We start from the raw sequence: 23,826 nt of genomic DNA on the forward strand, positions 1-23,826 counted from the left end.
TTATAAAAACTGCATTCCTAATATTTCTACCCTCTGCCATAGTCTTAGGGCCATTTCACATAAATCGTGACAGGATTTCCCGCCAGTCTAATTTGTCTATCACTTTCCTAGAACAGACCCGCCGCTGTCTTCAAATTGAATTGTTTCTAAATATCACCCGAGAGTTTCTCTCCAGTTGTTTACATGTCCACTGTCTCCTCTCACGTGGGCAGCCGTACAAATGATACGTCAAGCTCTTACGTGATGTTCTTTTTACTGGCTTGGCGACCGATTTGATGGGCCATGAGGACTGCAAACGTAAACGCTGCAATCTGTTCGAGAACAAAATTAAAAGCGTTATTGTACGCAATCAGTTATATTAGCCTCTGTTTCTACACTGATTGTTGGTTTCAAGATTCGCCCAACATAAAATAAACTTTTGTATTCAACAACAAAAATCATATAACCAAAACCAGCTTCTATTGGATTTAGAAAGCGTGATTTCTTGTTGAGCCATGGATTAATTACGCTTTAATTATTACGGTCAACACATTAGGAAAACTCGCAGTTATTTTGACTTTAGAAGCAGGAACCGTATATTTCATGGACCAATAAGAAGAAAGATAATATTTACACCTTACAACAACCAATAGAAAATGAGATAACATATTCAACCGATACAAACAGGATTTTCATATTTTCGAGAAGACTTACCTCAACCAATAGAAATAGGATACAACCAATTATCGCCTCTACGTTATATTTATTCAGTGTCTGGTACATGACATCGAAACATCCCTGTGAACAAAATATAGCTCATGAGATAAATACGACATAAAAGTACAAATGATCTTATCATTTTAAACTTAGAAAGTCGTAGAATGCCGTTCCTTGAATTTAAAGGTCCACTACTTCTCCGGAGCAAAATTTAAAAATTTCTTAAAAAACATTTATAACATAAGAAAATTTATACATATCGATGGCCTAAGAGGTGCATTGTAACAACACAAAATATATGCAGGATTCCCTGCGTAATATATGATAACTGGAGATTCAATTTGCTGCTTTGCCGTCTGACGCGGTGATAGTCAACTACCAGGCGGTATTAAGGAAACATAAGACGGTCGCGTTATGAAAATTAACATGTTCTTTATTTTAATTGAATTAGATGATGATGAGTGTAGAATTAACGAAAAGTTAATAAACTTTGTAAGTCTTCAAAATTATCGATCCCGTTTTACATAAAAGCCGTTTTAGAAAGGTAGTGGGCCTTTAAGATGTTAGATAACTCGCCGGACGGAGCTCTCACCCTCTACATATATACTTACTCTGTCTACAAAGGAGTTGAGAGAGGTTGGAGCGATAGTACAGGCTTGTCTGGTGTTAAACTGTGCGTTCTGAGGATTAGCATCCCTGCAACAGAACCCTGGAATCTGATCTGGACCCCGGTTGAAGTTTTGCCACCAGTAGGTGTAGATCATGTCGTTTGTTTGGATCAATGGGTTCACTCCACAACAGTCGAACTGGAAATTAGAAATAAGCACGTGATTAGTAATCTAGAATCTAATTATCTGTACAAAAAAACACCCACAAAATTAATTTGGTGGTTGTCACTTTAATCACTCCTAAAATGACTCCTGTTACTGCAGGGTTGCCTCAATAACAGGCATCTCATTACCGCTGCCAAGGACGAGAAGTCACAGTAAGGAAAGTCTTACTTAAGTTAGTCGAAATAAAGAAAAAAAAAACACACACACACACACACACACACACACACAAAATAACACCCAGAAGTACTTACTGTCATGAAGAGCCAGTTCCAGGCATTGGTGAGAGCACTGCCTTGGTTCCCCTCGTACGGTCGGAGGAGCTCCAACATCCTCCTCTTCACTGTGCTATTCAGCTGAAAGAGCAGGCATTTGAATTATTATTTGTCGTGTGATGGAAATAAAAATAGAATAATTTTGAAAATGATTTAGAAATAATCATCCTTATGGATAAATTTATATAAGAAAACATGTTAGTACCAAAATAATCTAAAAGGCAGGGCGATATCTAACGATTCCAAAAGAAGTCCATATGTTCATAGGTAGTTGTTCTGGTTTGGCCATAATGATTTTGTTTCAATGAACATCCGGACTGGGATCCTAATTCTGTTGTACAAAGTGTATTATATATGTATTGTAAGGGAAAGGTCTAAAAGGGTCATGAATGCAGATAATTTCAGAGCATCATTTGATTGCCAACACAATCTGTCTTCGATCGCAAGAACATTGAATCCCATTATACGTATATGTACATGGCATATCTGCCGTTCATGGACCAAATACAGGTTCATTTGATGGATTTAGGAGCCCATTGGTAAATCACTAGATAATTGACGCAGAATCCCATATAATTCCATATAAGGTATACTCACATCATTCTTCATCTGTGCCACACCACCAGTTATGACCAACTCCAGTATGATGATGATGATGACGACCACGGCATACTGAAACCAAAGCAACGATACACTTTTATATACAGTCAAACCTGTGTATAAAGACCAGTCAGGGGACGGCAGAGGAAATCATCAAATATTGTTATTCATATGTACTTTTCATTTTGGAGTGAAATAAAGATAATAATGCAGAGGTGGTCGCGGTTTTAATTACTGATATGTTATTTTTGTTTTTGACTGTTCTTCATAAAAAATATGAACAGCAGATGAATTATTACATAGAAAATTAGATTTATCATTATCAGTCATATTTAAAACAGTTTCTTTACACCTGACCGAAATCCGCGTCGTACAAAACATTTTTGTTTCATATATATATGCATGTATGATTTGAAGTTCTACTATTGGCTATTTGGTTCCCTATACGCATGTACATTGTGTTGGTATGGTGGGTCGAATATTCAAAATTAAAAAAAAAAAAAAAAAAAAAAAAAAAAATGTTAATGAACTACGTACAATAACTTGTTCATTTTTAACTCAATTTAAGTTATTCGATAGAGACGTATATGATAAAATACATATACTTGATTGTATAGTAAATGTACATGAAGTGAATGGACAACATAGTTTGCCCTGGGTTATTTTCCTGGTGATTTACCAGGTAAAAATTCGTTTAGTATGTCACATACTTTAACCTACCCACCCCTAAAGGCAAGTATAAAAATCATCGATATGTGTGTAAACATTGATTCGTCACCACTGGTGATTACGAATTATCAATTTGCCTTATAATGAACCCATCCATCAGCCGACGCCCAAACATTTCCCGGAAATTACGGAAAGTAACGGAAAATCCCGATTGAATTCTTTCCCAAACATCTCCATTAAAAACGTTCATCATAAAAAAAAAGAGTTTCCATGGACTATCCTTGAATGAAATAAATTACTGGACAGGAAAAAAAGTGTTTAAGTCTTATTTTTTTATCAACAGACCCTTTTCCGTACCACATCACAAAATTTCATATTTTTTAAATCTGTTTGAGAAAATTTTACACGATTCATATATAAATGTTTATCGGTAAACATGTATATTGAATGCTGGCAATACATATGTATTGATTCGTTTGTGAAATATAGTTTCAGTAATCTTCTAGACAGTGAGTATTGAATTATTTGTGAAGATTTGAGAATAGATGTTGGTTTCTCTATACTTACAGTAATGAGTAGCGCTCTCTGTTTTTTCGAGGCTCCGATGATTCCGATGATAGCGACAATGACGCTGACAACTCCGACGGTGATGAAGAGTCCGGCGATGAGTTTGACGAGGTTGGCCAATGTGAAGTTACCGATGGTGATCTGGTTCATCACCTCTGCGACATTGGGTCCTGTGGCGCCACTGTTATTGTAGAATACTATCCCACCAATAAAGGCAGCTACTCCTAGTATCTGGGGAGGAGAACGCAACAGACAAATAAGATGAAGAGGAGAGGTAGAACATAGGGGACGAGATCGCAACATATGACCCTTTAGGCGGAACGTTAAAGATGCTCCATCGCTGACAAATGGTATTTTTTCACTATCAAAAACAGGAGCAGACGATTAAGTATTTTTCTTAAGTTACAAAAGTTACTTACTTTACACCGTTACCACCACTGAAAAGTTTGAGCTTTTAATTTGACTTCAAGTTAAAATATGAAAAATAATTAATTGCATCCCAAAAAAATTCCATGGCACTATATCCTATATGGAATGAAGTACTGATTGCGCATGCACTAAAGGCGAAGTCAATCATTTTATATTATTTTTTGTGTTAATTAGACATATATATGCACAATTTAACACTAATTATTTTTCAAATGATGACAATCATTTATGCTCTGTCGGCGGTGGAGCATCTTTAAAAAAAAAGTGTCTGGTGGGTCATGGAAAGACCGAACACGATTGGAAGAGAAACTGAAATCAAAGGGTCGGACGTTCATTTAGAATACCAAAAGTGGGGAACAGTGATAAAGAGACATTAAAGTGAGTCAAAGGATCAACAGAAAAAAGGTCGGAGAGAGAAGTATGAAGGGGGGGGGGGGGGGGGGGAGAAACAAAATCGAAAGTTAAAAATTAAACTACATGCAATATGATATCCTAAACCAAAGAAAATGTTTTATATTCATTGCATTTGCTTCCCGAAACCTCACATACAGAGATAAATGAAGTTGCATGCATGAATTATAAGTTACATGTATTTGTATGTATGTGTAAAGAAACAGGTAATAATACATAGTAACTTGAAAATGTATATTATAAATATCAACTTTTTTTTATGTAAAAAAAAAAATAAAGAAAGAAAACAGAAAGAGAAGAATGTATATATCCGTTAATGAATTACAAATTACAAAAAAAAAAATGTATCTATATACTTACCAGGAATAAGGAATTCAAGACAATTAGGAAAACTCTTCCAATTTTGCCGATGATATTCATGATGGACTTTCCTCGTGCGTCCGAACTAACGAAAAAAAGAAAATGATGGTCCAGAATATTCGGGCAAGGGGTTTATCTAGGTCTCTGTATGACGCATGCGCACTAGCGCCGGTATGTGATGTTTTGACGTATCAATTACTTGAACATGTCAAACGTATGATTGGTCATCGATTACGCTGTGGTTTACATTCCGAATGACCTACTTCATCACATCGGTTGTAATGTATACATTATGTACTCTGATACACTATTATATAAGCAGGTCAAGAATGACGGTTAACTTTTCAAAAAATACATCCAATAAATTGTAATATATATTTTTCATATATTTTGTTTGCTTTTGCTGTTTTAACTATTTTTATATCCTTTGGTGGTTTAATCAATAATAGATAAATACATATAATATAAATCATATTTGAAGATTACAAAACAATTAAGCTAAAGTATATGGGTATATATATCGATTAACCTTTTGAGTAAAATACGTGCACAGATATATTCAAATTCTATAAATGAATTAGTTTTCCCAACTCATTTTCATAACTTCAATATCGCACAAACATATTTGCCTTATATACAGAACACTGTGCTAATGCAGTGGAGAATGGACAACTTCATGACGTTAGTAATTTTTTCAAAGTAATTGCAATTTGTACACCAATTCGCTTAAAAATCTAGTAAACTGTTTCACATTTGAAATCACTTAACGTTTAACTAGCCTAAATAAGGATGGTTTTATCCAACAATATTTATTTAATTTCCGATGTAATTATTCCATCACGACAATCATAGTTAAAGCGCAGTATTGACATACATATGTACATCTTGTCACTGGTCATGCCCGGGGATATCAGACGGGTGTCAAAACCCGGGGTGGATCATCTTATGTTTTACCATATGTGGTCATAGTTATATTGACTTTGTCTGGTCACATGACTAATTCATTTTATATCTCTGACCAATAAGTGACTAGGCTGCAAGCAATTCGGACCCGATCGAGTGGTCAAACGAACGTCTTAATCGATATGTATATACGTGTATAAGTGAAATGCGCGTGAGCAAAATGAGGAAAATTATGTTAGTGTGTTCTGTATATATCATAGTTATGGGTTGATATTAAGAACACCAAATCAACGTGTTAGAGAAAAAAAATGAAAGGTACATGTGCATGCGTATTTACGTTAGAATATTTACGTTAGAATAAGTGTACATGTATCTAAATCACTGTCCATATGTAATACATTGTAGATTATCGCTGAAGTGGAGCCGTGAAATACTGGTATCACACGATTTTTTAGGTAGAATATATTGGTCTAAAATTCCTGCGGTGGCCTGTTTAATAGCAAATAAATGGGATATCCCATTCAAATGCACTTAGCACTAGACTTTAATTGTATATACCTTAAAACATGAATATAGGTATGGCGGTCTGTAAACTAGTTTCGCAGAGTAAGATTTTTTTTGCCTCGTGTTTAATGGTTTTATCGTTTTTCACCATGGTCTCTTATGTAAATATATGGTGTCAAATGACTCTCCAACTTTAATTAAAAAAATATTCTGTAGGTATTTTGCGACTCCTTACGGTACGGTTTATTTGTACAAAATCAACTGACAAATTATCTACAGTATTCCTAAGTCACTTAGAAATGTTACAAATGTGCTTAACACATTAGGCCTAGGGGACCAAAATGTTAGTTGGGTCACAGGTATTCGTTTCTAATATAAGTATAAGTATAATACTTATACTTACATTAGAAACGAACACCTGTGGTTGGGTTCGAAAACAACAAACTAAAAAAAAGTTGGCCGTATTGTAACTCTTTCTGTTATCATGGCACATCAATATCTCGCTATAAACAATAATTATATGCATTATTACGTCGTTCATGTAATGTAAATGTTATAAACATCACACATCCGTTAAATCCATGTAATGAAGACATTAAAAATAATTAAATTCCAACTCCTTCTTCAGAAGAGTGGGGCAATAATTTCGCCGGATACGGTACATCAATTTGATTTGTTATGGTAATCTGTTTGAAAATCGGTTATCGTTTTAATCGAAATTTCTATTATAATCCAATATTGGATAACAAAATATTGATTTGATATATATCTAAAAAATAAAAAAATAATAAAAACGGGGGAACAAAAGGAAAAATTACGAGCTTGCCAGGATTCGAACCTGGAATCTTCTGATCCGTAGTCAGACGCGTTATCCATTGCGCCACAAGCCCACATATCGGTAAGTGTTTTATGTTTTGAATATATAGTGGGCGTCGCGCCTCGTATGAAAATTTTCGATATTTTCATTAATAAAGATTGACAAATATCAGAAAGAATAAAAAACAATATCGTTTATTGTTTTCAGGATAGGCAAAGATCCCGATGGTATTCTGTTCTCCGCCATATCAGTGTACATCGATTATACGCGCGGGAACTAGTGCGGAACTCTTTTGTGTTAGGAAATAACGAAAAGCCATCGATGGAATTTGTAAACAATGAAACGTGTTCGTCTGTTTGTCGATAATTTGTTTAACACAGAATGGCTGCTCGGTTAGTTAATACTCGAGATGATGCGAAAATACACTGGTCTGCTATTGGTTTGGAAAGCAGCGGAGATGGCCTTATTCGACTAAAACCAATCACTGGGCGAGCGTCAAGGAAACGACAACAGGACGACTTATTGAAAGATGTCAAAAGTTTCATTCCTGGTATGTTGTTAGTGAAACACTGGTATATGTTACACAAGATAAGTCCCCTGACCATGACAATGATATACGTGCATGTGCAAATCATTTAAATCCACTGTATGGAATATCCTTTTTATCATGCAGTTACTGGAAAAATAACCTTGATGATACTACTTTTATGTACCCATGCACATATCCACAGAAGAAACATGTTATCACAGGAGTTTGACGTTCACAAATCCATCGATGCCGATGATTATATTGTGCGGATTGGCAGAGGCGTGATTGTGGAAAAAAAAAGAGTGAAGTTATTTACAGTGATCGTGAAGGTGCATGTTATTTTTTTTTATTATTTTCTTTTAGTGACAGTTATAAGATAAAAATATGATAGAAATTTTAGGGAGTGGGGTTTAGGTCTTCAAGTTCTGTTTTTAGGATATGTGACTTGAAGACCTCTAGTGTAGTGCTTTGTACTGTAGCCACCGGTAGGATGTTCCATTGTTTAATTGTGTGTGGAAAAAAAGAGTGTTTGAATATGTCCTTGGTGGCAGCTACATTATATATGTCTATATGGGAATGGGTGTGATTGTCTCGTCCTGAAGTCTGTCAGATTGAGAATTTGACTATAGTTTATTGCCACATGATGGTGTATGATTTTATAAAATAAAATTAAACGTGTTCTTGTTCTGCGTGTTTGTAGTGAGGTCCAGTTGAGGTTTTCCATCATGTCTTGTACTGAACTTGTGTTGTGGTATCTGCTTGTTGTATAGCGTGCTGCTCTGCGTTCTGTTATCACAGGAGTTTGACGTTCTGTCAATGATATATAGTATACATATATATATATATATATATATATATTTTTATATATGTATACTATATATTATTGACAGAACGTCAAACTCCTGTGATATTATCTACATACATACAATGTAAGATCGATATAAGGTGTTGATTAAATTCTATATAAAAATGAAACAATTAAGTGTTCACACAATTCAAAATATTTATTGTATAAATCGTGAAAATAGATAGAATAGGCCTACCGGTAACAGAGGAACAGGCAGCCAGTGCACTGATATACATTTTAAAATATGATATCTTTATGTACTTTTAAACCATGGCTTATATTGATAAATTATATTTATTATCTTATACTTACAAAATATATCTGCACAACACAACAATACCTACAATGTATTTAGCACTAATTTGGAGTTTTGATAGGAAAATCGGTACACATCCGCAGTACATATATACATATGATATACACCTTTCATACATAATATGTATTATACTTCCAATTGTATGTTTACACAGTACACATTTCGATAAATAATTTTGTACAAAAAAATGGCAGTTTATCTTTGAAACTAATAATAAAAAACTTATCGAAATTCAATTCAATTTAATTCAAACCACAGCAGAGTATTCTTAACCAGTGATCACCAAAGTATTTTTTTTTATACATATATATTTTTGATTAAGTCGCTCAGTGGTGTTGATATCATTTTTATTTTTTTTAATTTGTAACTCATGATCATTCCCACCAAAATATTCATCGACCTGATACAGTGAACCATTGATAACAGTAGAAAGTCTAAGAGAATGATATTTTCAAGAATACATTATTTTTTGAAGGTAAACATATCACATGTACTTAAATATAGTGTGGATTTGGCACAAAACTCCAACCAAAATGATTACTTTGTTATTCTTTACATCTTTCCAATAAAATCCATTGACATTGGCGGCAACAAAGAACATGTTATATATTAGTTCTTGGCACAAATTGACTTTACATGAAGGGTTATGAAAACCATGAACATTATTCACTTATCTTGATTATCGTTAATGATAATAGAAAATGTGATTTTAAATCAAGTCAAACTTCATACTATTACATGATATTATCTTATCCCCTATAATATATGTAAAGGTTCAACTCACACAAACATCATGAAACATAGCACTTTGAATCATTAGTTCAGTTGTGCAGCAATTTGATCGAAATGCAGTCTATTTGTTTTCTAGATGATCTGACAACATCTAAATAGGGTCATATCCTGATGACCTTTTCATTTTCTGTATTTTCAGTTCAAACATATTCTCTCCAACTAGCTACGCCACTCGGTAACGACACTTCATCTCAGCATGTAGTATGGCCGAAATGATCTTATTCTGGCAGTTCTGCAAACCATTCTGTCCCCATCAAGAAATTAAGAAGTAGTGATATTATTGGCCAATTCAAAACGCCATCCGAGCGTGACCCCTTTTGGGATGTTGTCAGATCCTCTATCAAACAGAGTGAAAATAAGGATATTTATTTTAAGAACATTGTATGCACTGGGGGGGGGGGGGTAAATGATCTATTTATCAATCTCGTACAATCGACGGCCATTTGAAGACTTAAGAAAATACATCTCAATATCTAGGAAACCATCAATGATAAATTGCTTCAACCGTTCTGCTACAAATATATTTTACACAATTAATGTTTCACCATGCTTTTTATACAAAATTATCCAGATGCTGATTTCTTCACACCATTGAAGAAACCAAAGAAATCTGAATGGCTAGCTGAACACAAAACTGAAGGTCAACCATTTGAAAGATTTCTCCAAGGTTCCGCTAGGTACCCAACACATAGACAGAAAGTGATATATCTTCTGCCGCTAAAATTTGATGAGGCGACTGTTCCATCTAACATTTTAGACTCACTGAAGAAATTTGCTTCAATATTTTTTGGAATGAAACTTCAAGTAATGAAAGCAAAAAAGTTCAAAGGAAAAGTTCCGGATCGTTTGAATGAAAATTCGAATACTTATCAAGTCAATGCAAGTAAAGTTCTGGACCAAATGATAAATCTGGTTCCCGAAGACGCTTTTTGTGTCGCAGGGATAACCATGTGCGATCTGTATCCAAAGGACTCTTGGAATTTTGTTTTTGGTTTGGCCAACATGTCCACAGGGTGCGGAGTCTACTCCTTAGCTCGTTACTTGTCAAATTTTGGAGATCAACCTACATCTGTATATAAGCCTGAAAGGTAATTGTATTATTATAATGATCAACACCATCATCATCACCACCACTACTACCATCATCATCATCATCATCATCATCATCACCATCATCATCACCACCACCACCATCATCATCATCATCATCATCATCATCATCATCATCATCATCATCATCATCATCATCATCACCACCACTGCCATCATCATCACCATCATCATCATCATCATCATCATCACCACCACCACTACCATCATCACCATCATCATCATCATCATCATCATCACCACCACCACTACCATCACCACCATCATCATCATCATCACCACTCACCACCAACCACCACCATCATCATCATCATCATCATCATCATCATCATCATCATCATCATCATCATCATCATCATCACCACCACCACCACCATCACCATCATCATCATCATCACCATCATCATCATCATCATCACCACCACTGCCATCATACCATCATCACCACCATCATCATCATCATCACCATCATCATCACCACCACTACCACCACCATAATCATCATCATCATTATGACATCATCGTCGTCGTCGTCATCTTCCTCATCAACACCATCATCATTACATCATCGTCGTCGTTGTCGTCGTCATCATCATCGTCATCCTCCTCCTGATCATGATCATCATCACCATCATCATCAACAACAATTACAAAACAACAGCAAAGGATAAAGAGGATATTCCTTGTTTCTTGATGAATACTAGCTATATTTCATCGAGTGATGTAAAAACTTTGATATTTGCTTCGCTCTCGTGTAAAGAAGCACTTGTGTAAAATATCAAAGTTTCCATCTCACTCAATAAAATATTACTGGTATTCATCAAGAAACAAGGAATTTTCTATTTATCACATTTGATTTCTTACAGAAGACCATCACTACTAGTTCCTCCAAGGGTTATTCCGCCATTGTACTTTGTATTTTATAATTGTATTTGTGTTATTTGCCCTTGCGATTGTTGAAATTTTACGTTGAATTTTTGTAAGCATACATGTACGTCATATTTCTACACAAAATATGACGTCATTTTCGCGCACAAACTAATGCCGTAACAATCAAAATTATATTTACACTACCAATGCTGCATTCCGATTAGTCAAAAGCGAGTGAAAATATCAAAATACATATTTTCAATGGAGTGAAGTATATCGCTTTTATATTCACCGTAAAAGCTTAATTATATTTTACTGCAATAAATCACTACCTTTCCGAAACGGCTTTTAATTTTTAAAATGGGAATGTAAAACAAGATCGATATTTTGTAGAGTCTTAAAAATTATTAACTTACCGTTAATACTACACTTATCATCACCTTCTGAACGATTTGATTAAAATAAATAAAATGTTTATTTTCATAACGCGGGTCGTATTATGTTTCCCGCCGTCGTCCTAAATACCGCGCGGTAGTTGACTATCACTGCGCCAGACGGCAAAACAGCGAATTGACTCTCCACTGTTTTCATATATTACGCAGGAAATCTTGCATATGTTTGGTGTCGTAACCTTATTTTAGGTCATCGGTATGCATTTTCTGATGTTATTAATGTTTTTTAAGAAACCTTTTATATTCACCGTAAAAGCTTAATTATATTTTACTGCAATAAATCAACATCATCCTCTTATAAGTTCTCGTCATATCGTTAGCTTAATTACATCATATATATTTATATGTATATTAGCTTTATCTGTAATTATAAAAAAATGTTTTCGTTGTTTCTATTTTTACCATAGATGCCAGAGCTCAATAAGACATTTAAATATAAATTCTAAATATCTGATAAAGCCATTTTGTATGTGTTGTAGTGAAACAGGGAGCAACACTTTGATGAAGCGTGCCTGTAAGACAATGTGTCATGAGATCGGCCATATGTTTGGTCTCTCACACTGTATCTATTTCTCCTGTATCATGAACGGATCAAACCATTTAGAGGAATCGGACAAACGTTCCTTGTTTCTTTGTCCGGTCTGTCTCCGGAAACTACAGTTCGTCTGCCAGTTTGACATCGTGCATCGGTATCAGTTGATGGTCGAGTTTTGGTCTGAGTTTGGATATAATGAGGAAGCTGATTGGCTGAACAAGAGACTGGAATGTTTGTCATGACAACCGCTTCTGATACAGTACATACACCGTTTTAACACCATCCAAAACGCTTTTTACTATGTTGAAGTGGCTACCAATTGAAAATATTTTATATTTAGGAAACCTGTCTTGCTTACAAAATTTCCCATAGGGATTAACCCTCGTGTCTTTTCAGTAGTATGTTTACCTATATTAGGGATGTTAGTATGAGAAATACCAGATCTTCAATTTCAAATAAGTTTTATATTACTAATGCTAGAACAAGGTTTTTTAAGCGTTCATTTGTTTACACTTGTTCAAATTTACTAAACAGATTGAACGACGATATTAGAAATGCCTCTAGTGTTGCTGTGTTTTCGCAATTTTAGTTTTATACATTGTATACATTCTGTTATGTATTAGAAAGCAACCACACAATTTGCATTTTGATATAAATGTATATGCATTTTAATTAAGGCATTTTCTTTATTAACATTTTGTCTGTGATATTTTGATGCAGGGCCATATTGTAAATTAGACTTGCCTTAATATGTAACCCTGGTTAAATAAAAGATTTTATTATTTTTATTATTATTATCGTTCGTTATAGATTGCACGTATTTTGCTAATTAGTTAAAATAAAACATTTCACGGTGAAAACCAAGCTAGTACACATATAAGAAATGAGAATAACATAGAACGAATAATCATATCTGTATGCCTTTACACAATTAACCATTGCATAATATTCTATCTCTACGTTCCTTATCGGACGTCGGGCAAAAATGTTGGGAATCTGTCTGTACAATATGTTTCCGACAGACCATGTCAGAAATCTTCCGTTTGTCGTTCAGAACTACGTAATCGACTAATCGCAGCAAAGAATAACCATAATCGTCATCAAAATGAAGAAAATCCTACTTGCAATCTGCGTAAAGGCACAATATACGTAACTTTTCAGTTTGTTTTATTATCACACACATTAACAAGACAGTTACCACGTTCTCTCTGCATAAAATGTTGTCTAAAGCCAGGTAAGATGTTACTGAGACAAACTGTGAAGTTTTCGAAATTCGAAAAAAATGAGATGTTCGATCATTGTACATGTTTGTGATTACAAATAAAAAACATCTGAAAAGTTACGTTTATTGGTGTTTTAAAGGGACAATTCACTCAGGCTAATTCTTTTACATAACCAAGAAGCAAAATATGGCATAAACGTATTGTTCTACATTTCTTATGAAACATATCATATAAAATATTGACAAATTCCACGTCATTGTTTAATATTTTAATTAATATCGTTGAAATATCAAATCGTTGATCAATACGATGAAGCAGGTACAATATGGACGCTGTACCCATACCCGAGCCAAAGTCACGCACGTTAAACAAATAAACAACATAACCACTGAGAAGGTGATAAAATCATTTTTTAGGCAAGACAATTCACCTAATAAGGTAAACACACTACTGTCAGAGCGATTTGAGCAGTTCTAGACAAAAGTTGCATTACTCTACGAGCAAGGGACAGGGTTCGGCATACAAGAAGTTCGACCACAATGTGTAATGGCGGACAGCGAGCGAGTTTGAACATCTACACACATGTCACAACCATGGGCTTAAAACTAAAACCTGCTTCATCATATTGATCAACGATTTGATATTTCAACGATATTAATTAAAATACTAAATAATGACGTGGAATTTGTCAATATTTTATATGATATGTTTCATAAGAAATGTAGAACAATACGTTTATGCCATATTTTGCTTCTTGGTTATGTAAAAGAATTAGCCTGAGTGAATTGTCCCTTTAAACATTTAAACTAAATGTATCTAAGTTAAATAAATCAGCTGTGCTAAGTGCTGGAAAAAGGAAATGGCACAAGGATTAAGAAAAAGAAACAACTGGCGTTAATCTGTTGAGAAGACGAAATTGGTCGTAGTTTCATAAATCGGGTAACACTGGTATAATCTGAATATGAATTGTAAGATTGTTTGTCAATGCCTTTACAAAAAGGGTTGAACGACTAAAACATTTTTAAATATAGTACATTATAAATATCATAATCTCATCATGTTATATCATTAAACTGAGGGTAGGTTCATATAACATTGGATATTAGTATTGTTTGGTGGTAGACAATGAAGGAGAAACATTGCTACATGAACAGCATCCTCGAAACCCCAGGGGTTACTATTACTGTCGTTATCATGGACTATCTCATAGTAAAACAGGATACAACAGAATAGGTAATTTAGTTATTTGATGTACATTAAGAGAATCGTGTGGTTGACTGTATTTCTTTGAAGTTAAACGTCGCTCTCTCTGTAGTCTTTAAAGAAAGTCTTTGCAGGTGTGTGTTTGGTCAGATTTTTTCTCTTGAACTGCGTTTAGCATTACTATGAGATAGTACAGGAGTGGATATAACGTTAGCAATAGTAATCTCTAGAGTACGGAGGATGCATGAGCAGCAAGCGCTAACACTAAGATTTCGACAGTATTGTTCAAAGTTTAGCTATGCAGGGAGCTACGATGCATTTGAGATAGCTTTACAATGGAAATACATGTACATTGGATATAAAATTGTATTTAAATAAAATAGATTATCTGCTGATTTACGTCACGTGATACCAAGAGACATGATTACCGTAAGCTATACACGGACTTAAACGAATTAAATTGAGTTGAATACGGTGTAGTAAGATTTCAGTTAATAAGAGAGCGGAGGCGGAGTCTTGTGGTATGCCATGTCCATAAAACTTTGGCCTGCGACATTCACTTAGAGTTAATCATTACATAAGTATGTATCTGTACGTTCCTTATCAGACGTCGGACAATATGTTGGGAATCTGTCTGTACAATCGTGTTGTAATATCATGAAATCATAGATAATGGTTTGGAAAGCCTTGAACGACTTTACAGCCATTTGAGTAACTGACAAGACAACGGGTTAGAATAAGATTATTTCGCATATTTCTAAACATTTTGGTGTGGTTGGAAAGTGTGAATGGTTTGTGTAATGATACACATCTAGTGAAAGTTATATATGTGGTGTTTTGATGACCAGTACGATATGTATAATATCGCCTTAGAGAGTGCACATCGTACGGGTAATCGAAAGGTTACATTATGAATATGGAACAATATTATTACATAAATATTAAACCACGGTGTAATACACCATTGTAAACAGAAAGGTGTTTAATAGTTTAAACCTTAAATTAATAAAAAAAAAAATGAGTTTTTTTCCAAACCTTTGTACAAATGTCATCGAACAAGAAACGTGAAATGTGCAACCTTGCAGACGTACCTCTGTATGTTATGATTTTTATATGTCATATATTATAACTAATACTAGTATATACATTAGGATTAGGCCCAAATTTTCATGCAAGAAATATAGTTTTCTCCCAATACAATTTTACAGCATTCATAATGTATATAACACAGCATTGAAATGGTTTTAGACGAGAAGAAAAGACAAATTGAAGGATCGAAGATGATAATAGAGTGACATTATATATACAAAATGGAGTTAAAACCTGTTAGAAGGGAGAGGGTGTTATACATTAATCAAATATACGAAGTTATTAATCGTTTCATTATTTTCTTGAAAATTCTTTTATGTTTTCCGATCCAACAACACCACTAAACACATATATCCGAATTTCATCACTGCATACAATGAACAAAGAGCCAGCTAGGTTAAATAATGACTAAGATGATGTGGACATAACGACAGCGATACTAACCCCTGGAGAATGCAGGATTACAAAGTGGACACGTTAAAATTGGAGAAACAATAAATACATGTTGTTGATATAGATTTATGTAGTTGAGAATTCATTACAATCTACTTTATGCCTAGAAGTCAATAGGCATAAAAGTGGTCTTACAAATGTTTGCATTGCTGCGGAAAGTACACGAGATGTTACGCACTTTCGTTCTGTTAAGGGTTATAATGATATTGTGTTCTTATACTATTCTACCTTATAGAATTAATGTTGGAAATATGAAAATATATTAAGAGATATCTTGTTACAGAGATAGCCTAAACATAAAAAGCAGTCGGGATAAGCAATATTTAGGAATTTTGAAATGTTCTATCACAAATAAATTGTGAACCAGATGGGCATCCAAGCTACACGTAAGAGTTATAAGTTAATGTTCTTTCGGGGTTATTGCTTAAAAGGTGAAAGCTTAAAAAACACAGGTGGAGGGTTTGATTATATCACCACAAGCCCTCCATCTCTGGGTCGTGAGCTCGAATACCACGTGGGGCAGTTGCCAGGTACTGACCGCTGATCAGTGGTTTTTGCCAGGTACTCCGGCATTCCTCCACCAACTAACCTGGCACATCCTTACATGACCCTGGCTGTTCATAGGACGTTAAACTAATAAACCGCTTATCATGAATGGGTGACCTCCACACCACACAACAGCTTTTTCTTGGTTACACGAAGTTATATCAGCGAGGTTCAGATAAGGATTCACCTCACAAACGATTGTTTATAGACATAAGTAATTACATAGACTCTCATAACAGGAATAAACTTTTTACTTTCCTAAAAGTACATATGTACATGTACTCAGCAGCGTGATGATTTTACAACATATTTACTCTGATATGTCATTCCTGCAAAATATAAATCATGGTAATAAGATAAGTGTAGTAATAAATAAAGATCAAATAGGAAATTTAAATTAATATATATATTATATGATCAATAAAAGTATTTAGTACATCACATGATAATTACTAGGAATGCGATAGGATAACAGCCATGGTCTATTTTGCGAAAGTTCTCTGTCCTTCTTGACTACGAGAGACTATACCTGACTACGGCAACTATACTAAAGTATAGTCCTCCGGGAATGAGCACGCGACCAAATATATGACGTCATTATGAATGTCATGTGACGTACTAAATCTTTTATGGCCATTTCCCTCGGGAACAGTTCTCCTATAGTGTTGTCTGGCGAGTTATAGTCCCCTCGTCTTTGACTCGGGGACTATACCTCGCCAGACAACACTATATAGGAGACAGTTCCCTCTGGAAAGGGCCATAATAGAATACTAAATTATCTTTGAATTGTATCAGTTGATTTTTATATTCTGTTACACAGTATTTAATTATTACAGATTTACAAATGTAGCTCCCCTTGACGATAGGTATTGATTGTGACGTCACGTGTTTGCGGAGGTAGCGTCATATTTTCAGAGTAAAAGAAGCGATTTTCGCTCAAAATATAATGACGTCACAATAGATGCCCACCCAAAGGCGAGGAAACTCTGTAATTTGCCCAGACAAAATAATCATGACGTCTGTATTCAATTTGAATAAAAATATAAATTAATTAAATTATTAATCATACGAGAGCTTTAAGCAGTTGTCAATTCAACATAAAACCCATGTCATTTTTTTCTAACAGGTCTTATTTTCTTGCATTTTTCATGTAGATTTCAAATCTGTAAAGATAAATGGGTGTTCTCGAACTACTTTTTGAGATATTTGAGCTTGAAATATACCATCCATGCAAATTTGCTGACCGAAAATAGAAAAATTCATAAAATTATGTTTTCTGTAATATTAGGGTGAATGTATTCTCGATCCTGTTGATTTTTTGTCCTAATTTTCTAACGATAGAACAATATACAAAACTATTTTATTTTTACAAATGCTAACTAATTTTTGTTATTTCCCAGGACCGTTTCTATACGTAATTATCATGTTTTGCCATATTTTTGCCAGTAAAAAATCAATGAATAGGCCAAAAAGGAAATGAAAATCCATGTCAATTTCACAATATTTGTATATGATATGCCCAAGGTAATATGTTTTTTAAATATCATATAAAAACACGAGGTCCTCGATCAAAATTTCACAATTTTGTTAGCTTGAAGTTTGTAACTCGCAACCCTACCCCCATTTCATCCAGTGCTTAGATGGGTTATAATTGATTATTTTTTTGAAAATCATGCCGCCAAAAAACATTCCACATCAGTTCATACGTTTTTGTGATATTATATCTGGTTTATGTCTGTTTGTTTTTATGATTTTCTCCAAATTGTGTGTTTAAAGGAAATCCGTATGCGATGTTTTTAGAATTCCGGAATTTCGGTCGGGCCGGGTCCCCTCTTATGATTTATAGTGACGAACGGCACTTCCGGTGTTTAAAAATCCATTCCCATTTACGACAGGGACCGCAAAAACCTCAGAGATAGCATATAATTTTCACTTCACTGCTTTTATTTGATTTATTTAATGATTTTAAACATTCAATATTATATGTAGACAATTTTCACCTATTGAAAAAATATCCAAGTGTGATGTCGTGGCGTATCGGAAACCATTCTGGAATTCAAAACAACCTCCGCAACTTCCGGTATAGCGTCATATGAATTGGCGCGATTTTCAAAAGTATTAATCATACGAGAGCTCTAAGCAGTTGTCAATTCAACATAAAAAAGACTAACAATTAGGAAGTGTTGGATAACGTTTGTTAAGATTAAAATAGGAATTTAGTTTCAATAGCAGTTAAATGTACCTCGTCAACTGGAAATGCAGCTATATCGTTTTCTACAAGGTGGGAGCAGTCGTCAAGTGATTTTCTGCAGCGGCTAAAATAAGCTGTAGAATAATAAAAATGTAACACAAATATATCAATTTAAAAACCAAATAAAATTGAGAAATACTACTGGAAATGATATCAATGAACTCTTTTAGTCGCAAAAATGTAATTTTTTGACATTTGTCTTCATTACATAACCTTATGTATTCGGCGTGATCAATGGGCTAATTGAAAGGTATTTTTTTCTCTTTTAAAACAAACTATTAAACATCAGTTATTGTTCAAATGATGAGTATCGTTTATGGTCTGTCGGCGGTGGAGCATCTTTAGTAGAGAAATAAAAGTTGCCAGGCTTGCCTGATTTAACAACGCAATTGTTTGATATCTACATTGGTCTTTATACATATATCATTGCCTTACCTTAACGAAATAGGTGTCAAATTCAGCCCTGCTCACGATATTATCACCTACATTAATGAGACAATGTTGATTTACATGAATATACTCAGCAAGACCAAAATGTTTATAAGATAAATAGTATGACAATAATTACAATGTAGAATAGATATAAAAAATCAGTAATAATAATAATAACAAAAAATACGCAAAAACAAACCACTCGAAAGACCCCCCCCCCCCCCCCCCCAAAAAAAAAAAAAAAAAAAAAAAAAAAAAAAACCCAACACGCGCACACAAAATAAAAACAAAAGAAAAATCACACAAAAAGAAAAAAAAAAAAGAAAAGCTTTTGCGAAGCTTATTGAAAACTTATAATTGTAGAAAAGATAATAGTATTTTAATTCGCCATTTCTCACCACTTGTATCCATAATGGAAAATTGGCCGTAGGCGTCCCCCCTTTCAAGATAGCCCTTCTTATCGTAATCGAGTTGTTTAAATACGGCGGCTGAGAATTGATGATCTGGTGATCCAGCGGTATATTCGGACTCAGTGATCATATGGTCATCTAAAACAAAAGTACAATCTGACTTTTGACAAGTACAAGGTACTATAATGTTATCATAATTAATGTTATCATAAATATATTTTGGCTTCATCCATTACCATTTGTTAATACGTAGTGTTTTAAACGCCTGGTACCTTACTAATCTGATTGATAAGATCATCCGACAACATCCCATATGGGGTCTTGTTCTGGTGACATTTGGAAATGGCCAATCAAATTGGTGCTGCCAGAATCTTGACCGAAGAGAAAACTGTTTGAAAAAAGCTGGCAGAATTATTTTCGTGTCGGTAGTCATCCCCCGCAAATAGCAAGAGAGCTAAATGTATATGTATACTGAGACTAAATGTTGATTTTAACTGATGTAGCAATGTGTAGATTTGCATTTAATCTGAAATACAGGTGGCATAAATGTCATCCGAACATGACCCCTTATATGATGTTACCAGATTCTCTTATAAATCTGATTCGTTAGGTATCTCTATTGAACGCTGAGGGTAATATAAGGATCTGTATTTTAATCAGATTGGGTACCTAAACACTTGAGTATTTTTCGTACAGTACCTTACATTTAGAAAATTGAAATGAAACTTTTAATACTTTAATTGATCACTTTGACCATTGTCGGAAGTAAATGATAGAAATACGTACGGTTGGTGTCCAATCGGTAATAGCTTTCCTCGAATTCATTAAGTTCCATTATTCCATTGTGATTGTGATCCAAAGCTTCAAAGGAAGCGTCCACTGCGGATATAACAGCCACGTGTGTCTCGTCAACCTTAGTCGGGAAAGGGAATCATTTTGAACTCGCGTATATTTTGTTTTATTTCTGGTGAATATCTCGTTTTTTTCTGCAATCCATATTTTTTTAATCTCCTTAAGTTCCTCACCAAAATTTGTAGCAATGCATAAGTGGTTGAGATGACCACGTTCGATAATTGATGATTATGTTTCTGCTAAATTTAGATTCAGTGTTATTGCCATTAACAATTCAGATGGCGAATTATTATTATATAAGATTTTCATGATTTGATTATCTCCCCTTTGACCAATAACTAACGGCATGTTTTAATACTTCACAGTTTATATAAATGATGCAAAACTACTCTATTTAGCCATTCATATATAAACCTTGATTGAATAATTGGAATACAAATTGCAACAACGTTTGATTTCGTTCTTATCACTCCGTTTTTTTTTAAAACCAAACAGTGTCATAAATTGCAATTATGGATCCAATTTACACAAAAATGTAATAAAAAAGTCGTTGATAGCAATTTATTAGCCAAGTCGATTTGGACATTAGTAATTTCCGCTCACATACGCGCGAATATTCAATAAGATCAAATTGCGACGAGCAAAATATTATACTACAGATGTCCAACGCAACACGTAGTATACCGTCAACAATTTGAAATAGATTAGAACAAAAGAACCACACGATAAACTGTTAATGTTAATATCATATTATAACTTACTACTGCTGCACCGTATATCATGCCAATTCCGAGAAGGAAGACAATTCCGATACGAGCATCCATTTTCAACATCTATGTAAAAAATTGTATCAATTTAAATTCTAGTGACAGACAGGAGAAAACAATTAAACTACCAAAACTACTAAAACACGAATAAACTATTCATGTATTTCGAAATGCATTCCCTGATAGGACTGACCTATTTTACGACGACAACATATTTAGAGATTACGGCATGACAATTTTGATATAGCATCCATTATGTATGAGCCCTTGGATTCAATTTCAAATTATATTATTTACAGATGTTAAAGGCAAAGTGAATTGGGCAACATGCAGTATCGTCTCCCTATAATAATAACAGTACATAAACTCTTGTTTGTTTGATTTATTAAATATCTCGTATGTTTCTACAATGGGATATAATCAAAGCGTAAACCAGAAAATAGAAAACTAATATAAATGAAATATGAGCCATTCATTTAAGCAAGGCAAGCATATTGACAACGAAATAAACACCTACCGTTTGCGTGTTTGATCACACAAAGTCTCGGTCTAAACAGCCTTATCAGTCAGAACTTTTTCGCCAGCGATGGTATTTCCAAATACATTACACTAGTTCCTTCGCTATTTTTAACAAGCCTTAGTCAGAATCATGATTATCTAGACCGAACCGTCGGATCACCGTTGTTCCGTGGAGTAAGAGAGATATTTCTAAAACTGGTTTTGTTTGTTTGATTTAATCAACGTCCTTTTGACAGCCAGGATAATGTAAGGACGGCCTGCTATGTAAGCAGTGTGTAGCGTGTGTGAAGTGCGACTGTGTGTTTTGGGTGACTGCGGTATGTTGGTGTAGTGTCTTCTTGCATAGTGGATCTTTTGCCCTTTTTATAGCGTTATATCACTGAAACATGCTTCCGATGACACCAAACAACACACCCCACTACAATATACTGACAACGGGCGATTTGAAACTGGTTATAGAAAAACCACCCTACCCACCGTCCCCATCTGATATTGCATTGCATAGTGAAATCTTTTAGTATGAATTTATTTGCAAAAAAGGTGATTATTCTCAAGCAAATAAACCTTCACAAACCACCCAGTAATATGCAATAGATTGTTTATTATACGAAAATAATAGCAAATCATTAGATATGTATAGATCTCTGCTTTACAATTAGTGCAATGAGCAACAACACCGTAGCTTACTGTTGAATTACTCTGAATTTATAACTCGTTCGAGATATTTCCAGTGTTATATATAATTATTCTACACATAAACGTTTATTAATCTCGGTTTATATTAACTGAAGATATCGCGTTCACAAGGTCCAATATTAATTATTAGTGCAAAGGGCAATCACTCAGTAATTACCTATGAATCATGCTGATTTTTGTTCTCATTCGATATCTTTCCAATGTTCGTCCACATACAAAGTTTCATTAATCCCGGTTAAGATATACTAAAGTTATTACGTTCATAAAGTAAATAGTAAATATTAATGGAAAGGGCAATAACTCCGTAAATTACCGTTGAATAATGCTGATTTTTTAAATCCTACAAAAAGTTTATATTTACTTAAGTAATCGCGTTCACAAGGAAATGTTAACGGACGTCGTATGATGGACGATGCATGACGACGGACAAAAGACTATGGCAATAGGTAACCATGACCTATGGTCAGGTGACCTAAAACGTTGAATGCATATATGTAGAAGCAACGTATTACGGTTCGTGGCACACCGACCCAATAAACTCAATTAATTTTGTATCACACAACATTTGCACTTGTGTTATTTTCGATTTTAACAAAGTGGTGTTAAAACAACGTTAATGGGCAATCAGTATCATAGAATGATTCGTGTAATGTTAGTACTAGTACAGAGGTGATGGGATCGTGATTATTGGTCATGCCATTTTAGATAACCTCTTGGCATCTACAACCCACAGCTGTTTGGCATTGCATCGCTTATCAATTCCAAATAATATATTGTATAGTCTATATACTGTGTGGATTATGACGTTGACGTCCGTACCAAGGCCCTGTGATCAGTTATTTGCGAATCTCTTCAACATATTTATAAAGTTTC

The 23,826-nt window shown here is 34.3% G+C and overlaps 3 protein-coding genes and 1 non-coding gene across 4 annotated transcripts; 1 reads left to right on the top strand and 3 right to left on the bottom strand.

Annotated features, from left to right (window-relative positions):
• Positions 1-103: 103 nt before the first annotated feature.
• Positions 104-4,969, bottom strand: LOC138319885 (tetraspanin-9-like). Its single transcript, XM_069263007.1, has 7 exons — positions 4,838-4,969; positions 3,638-3,868; positions 2,399-2,473; positions 1,781-1,882; positions 1,308-1,502; positions 694-777; positions 104-311 (listed from the first exon to the last, which is right to left on the bottom strand). Exons 1-7 carry the CDS (start codon positions 4,895-4,897, stop codon positions 237-239), a joined length of 822 nt encoding a protein of 273 aa, XP_069119108.1. The 5' UTR covers positions 4,898-4,969; the 3' UTR covers positions 104-236.
• A 2,092-nt stretch (positions 4,970-7,061) lies between these two features.
• Positions 7,062-7,134, bottom strand: Trnar-acg (transfer RNA arginine (anticodon ACG)). The gene has a single exon. It is a non-coding gene; the product is annotated as a tRNA-Arg (tRNA).
• A 213-nt stretch (positions 7,135-7,347) lies between these two features.
• LOC138317413 (archaemetzincin-2-like) lies at positions 7,348-13,300 on the top strand. The gene is made up of 3 exons (XM_069259054.1): positions 7,348-7,611; positions 10,117-10,633; positions 12,457-13,300. The coding sequence occupies exons 1-3, from the start codon at positions 7,443-7,445 to the stop codon at positions 12,752-12,754; spliced, it is 984 nt and encodes a 327-aa protein (XP_069115155.1). The 5' UTR covers positions 7,348-7,442; the 3' UTR covers positions 12,755-13,300.
• A 3,963-nt stretch (positions 13,301-17,263) lies between these two features.
• Positions 17,264-22,295, bottom strand: LOC138317421 (uncharacterized). The gene is made up of 7 exons (XM_069259075.1): positions 22,256-22,295; positions 21,733-21,804; positions 20,906-21,032; positions 20,108-20,257; positions 19,713-19,759; positions 19,269-19,351; positions 17,264-17,355 (listed from the first exon to the last, which is right to left on the bottom strand). Exons 2-6 carry the CDS (start codon positions 21,802-21,804, stop codon positions 19,301-19,303), a joined length of 447 nt encoding a protein of 148 aa, XP_069115176.1. The 5' UTR covers positions 22,256-22,295; the 3' UTR covers positions 17,264-17,355; positions 19,269-19,300.
• Positions 22,296-23,826: the final 1,531 nt, after the last annotated feature.

Source organism: Argopecten irradians, chromosome 3 (assembly GCF_041381155.1).
Source record: "Argopecten irradians isolate NY chromosome 3, Ai_NY, whole genome shotgun sequence".
In the NCBI taxonomy this organism is placed as follows: Eukaryota; Metazoa; Mollusca; class Bivalvia; order Pectinida; family Pectinidae; genus Argopecten; species Argopecten irradians.

Excerpts from the sequence above, each read along its gene's own strand:
- LOC138317421 (XM_069259075.1), bottom strand. The coding sequence starts at position 21,804 with ATGTTGAAAATGGATGCTCGTATCGGAATTGTCTTCCTTCTCGGAATT. Across the intron at positions 20,258-20,905 it reads TTACCGATTGGACACCAACC|ATGACCATATGATCACTGAG; the intron begins GTACGTATTTCT and ends CTTTTGTTTTAG. Across the intron at positions 19,760-20,107 it reads TTCCATTATGGATACAAGTG|GTGATAATATCGTGAGCAGG; the intron begins GTGAGAAATGGC and ends TCATTAATGTAG.
- LOC138319885 (XM_069263007.1), bottom strand. The coding sequence starts at position 4,897 with ATGAATATCATCGGCAAAATTGGAAGAGTTTTCCTAATTGTCTTGAAT. Across the intron at positions 2,474-3,637 it reads AGAGAGCGCTACTCATTACT|TATGCCGTGGTCGTCATCAT; the intron begins GTAAGTATAGAG and ends CTTTGGTTTCAG. Across the intron at positions 312-693 it reads TCCTATTTCTATTGGTTGAG|ATTGCAGCGTTTACGTTTGC; the intron begins GTAAGTCTTCTC and ends GTTCTCGAACAG.
- LOC138317413 (XM_069259054.1), top strand. The coding sequence starts at position 7,443 with ATGGCTGCTCGGTTAGTTAATACTCGAGATGATGCGAAAATACACTGG. Across the intron at positions 7,612-10,116 it reads TGTCAAAAGTTTCATTCCTG|ATGCTGATTTCTTCACACCA; the intron begins GTATGTTGTTAG and ends AAAATTATCCAG. Across the intron at positions 10,634-12,456 it reads TCTGTATATAAGCCTGAAAG|TGAAACAGGGAGCAACACTT; the intron begins GTAATTGTATTA and ends TATGTGTTGTAG.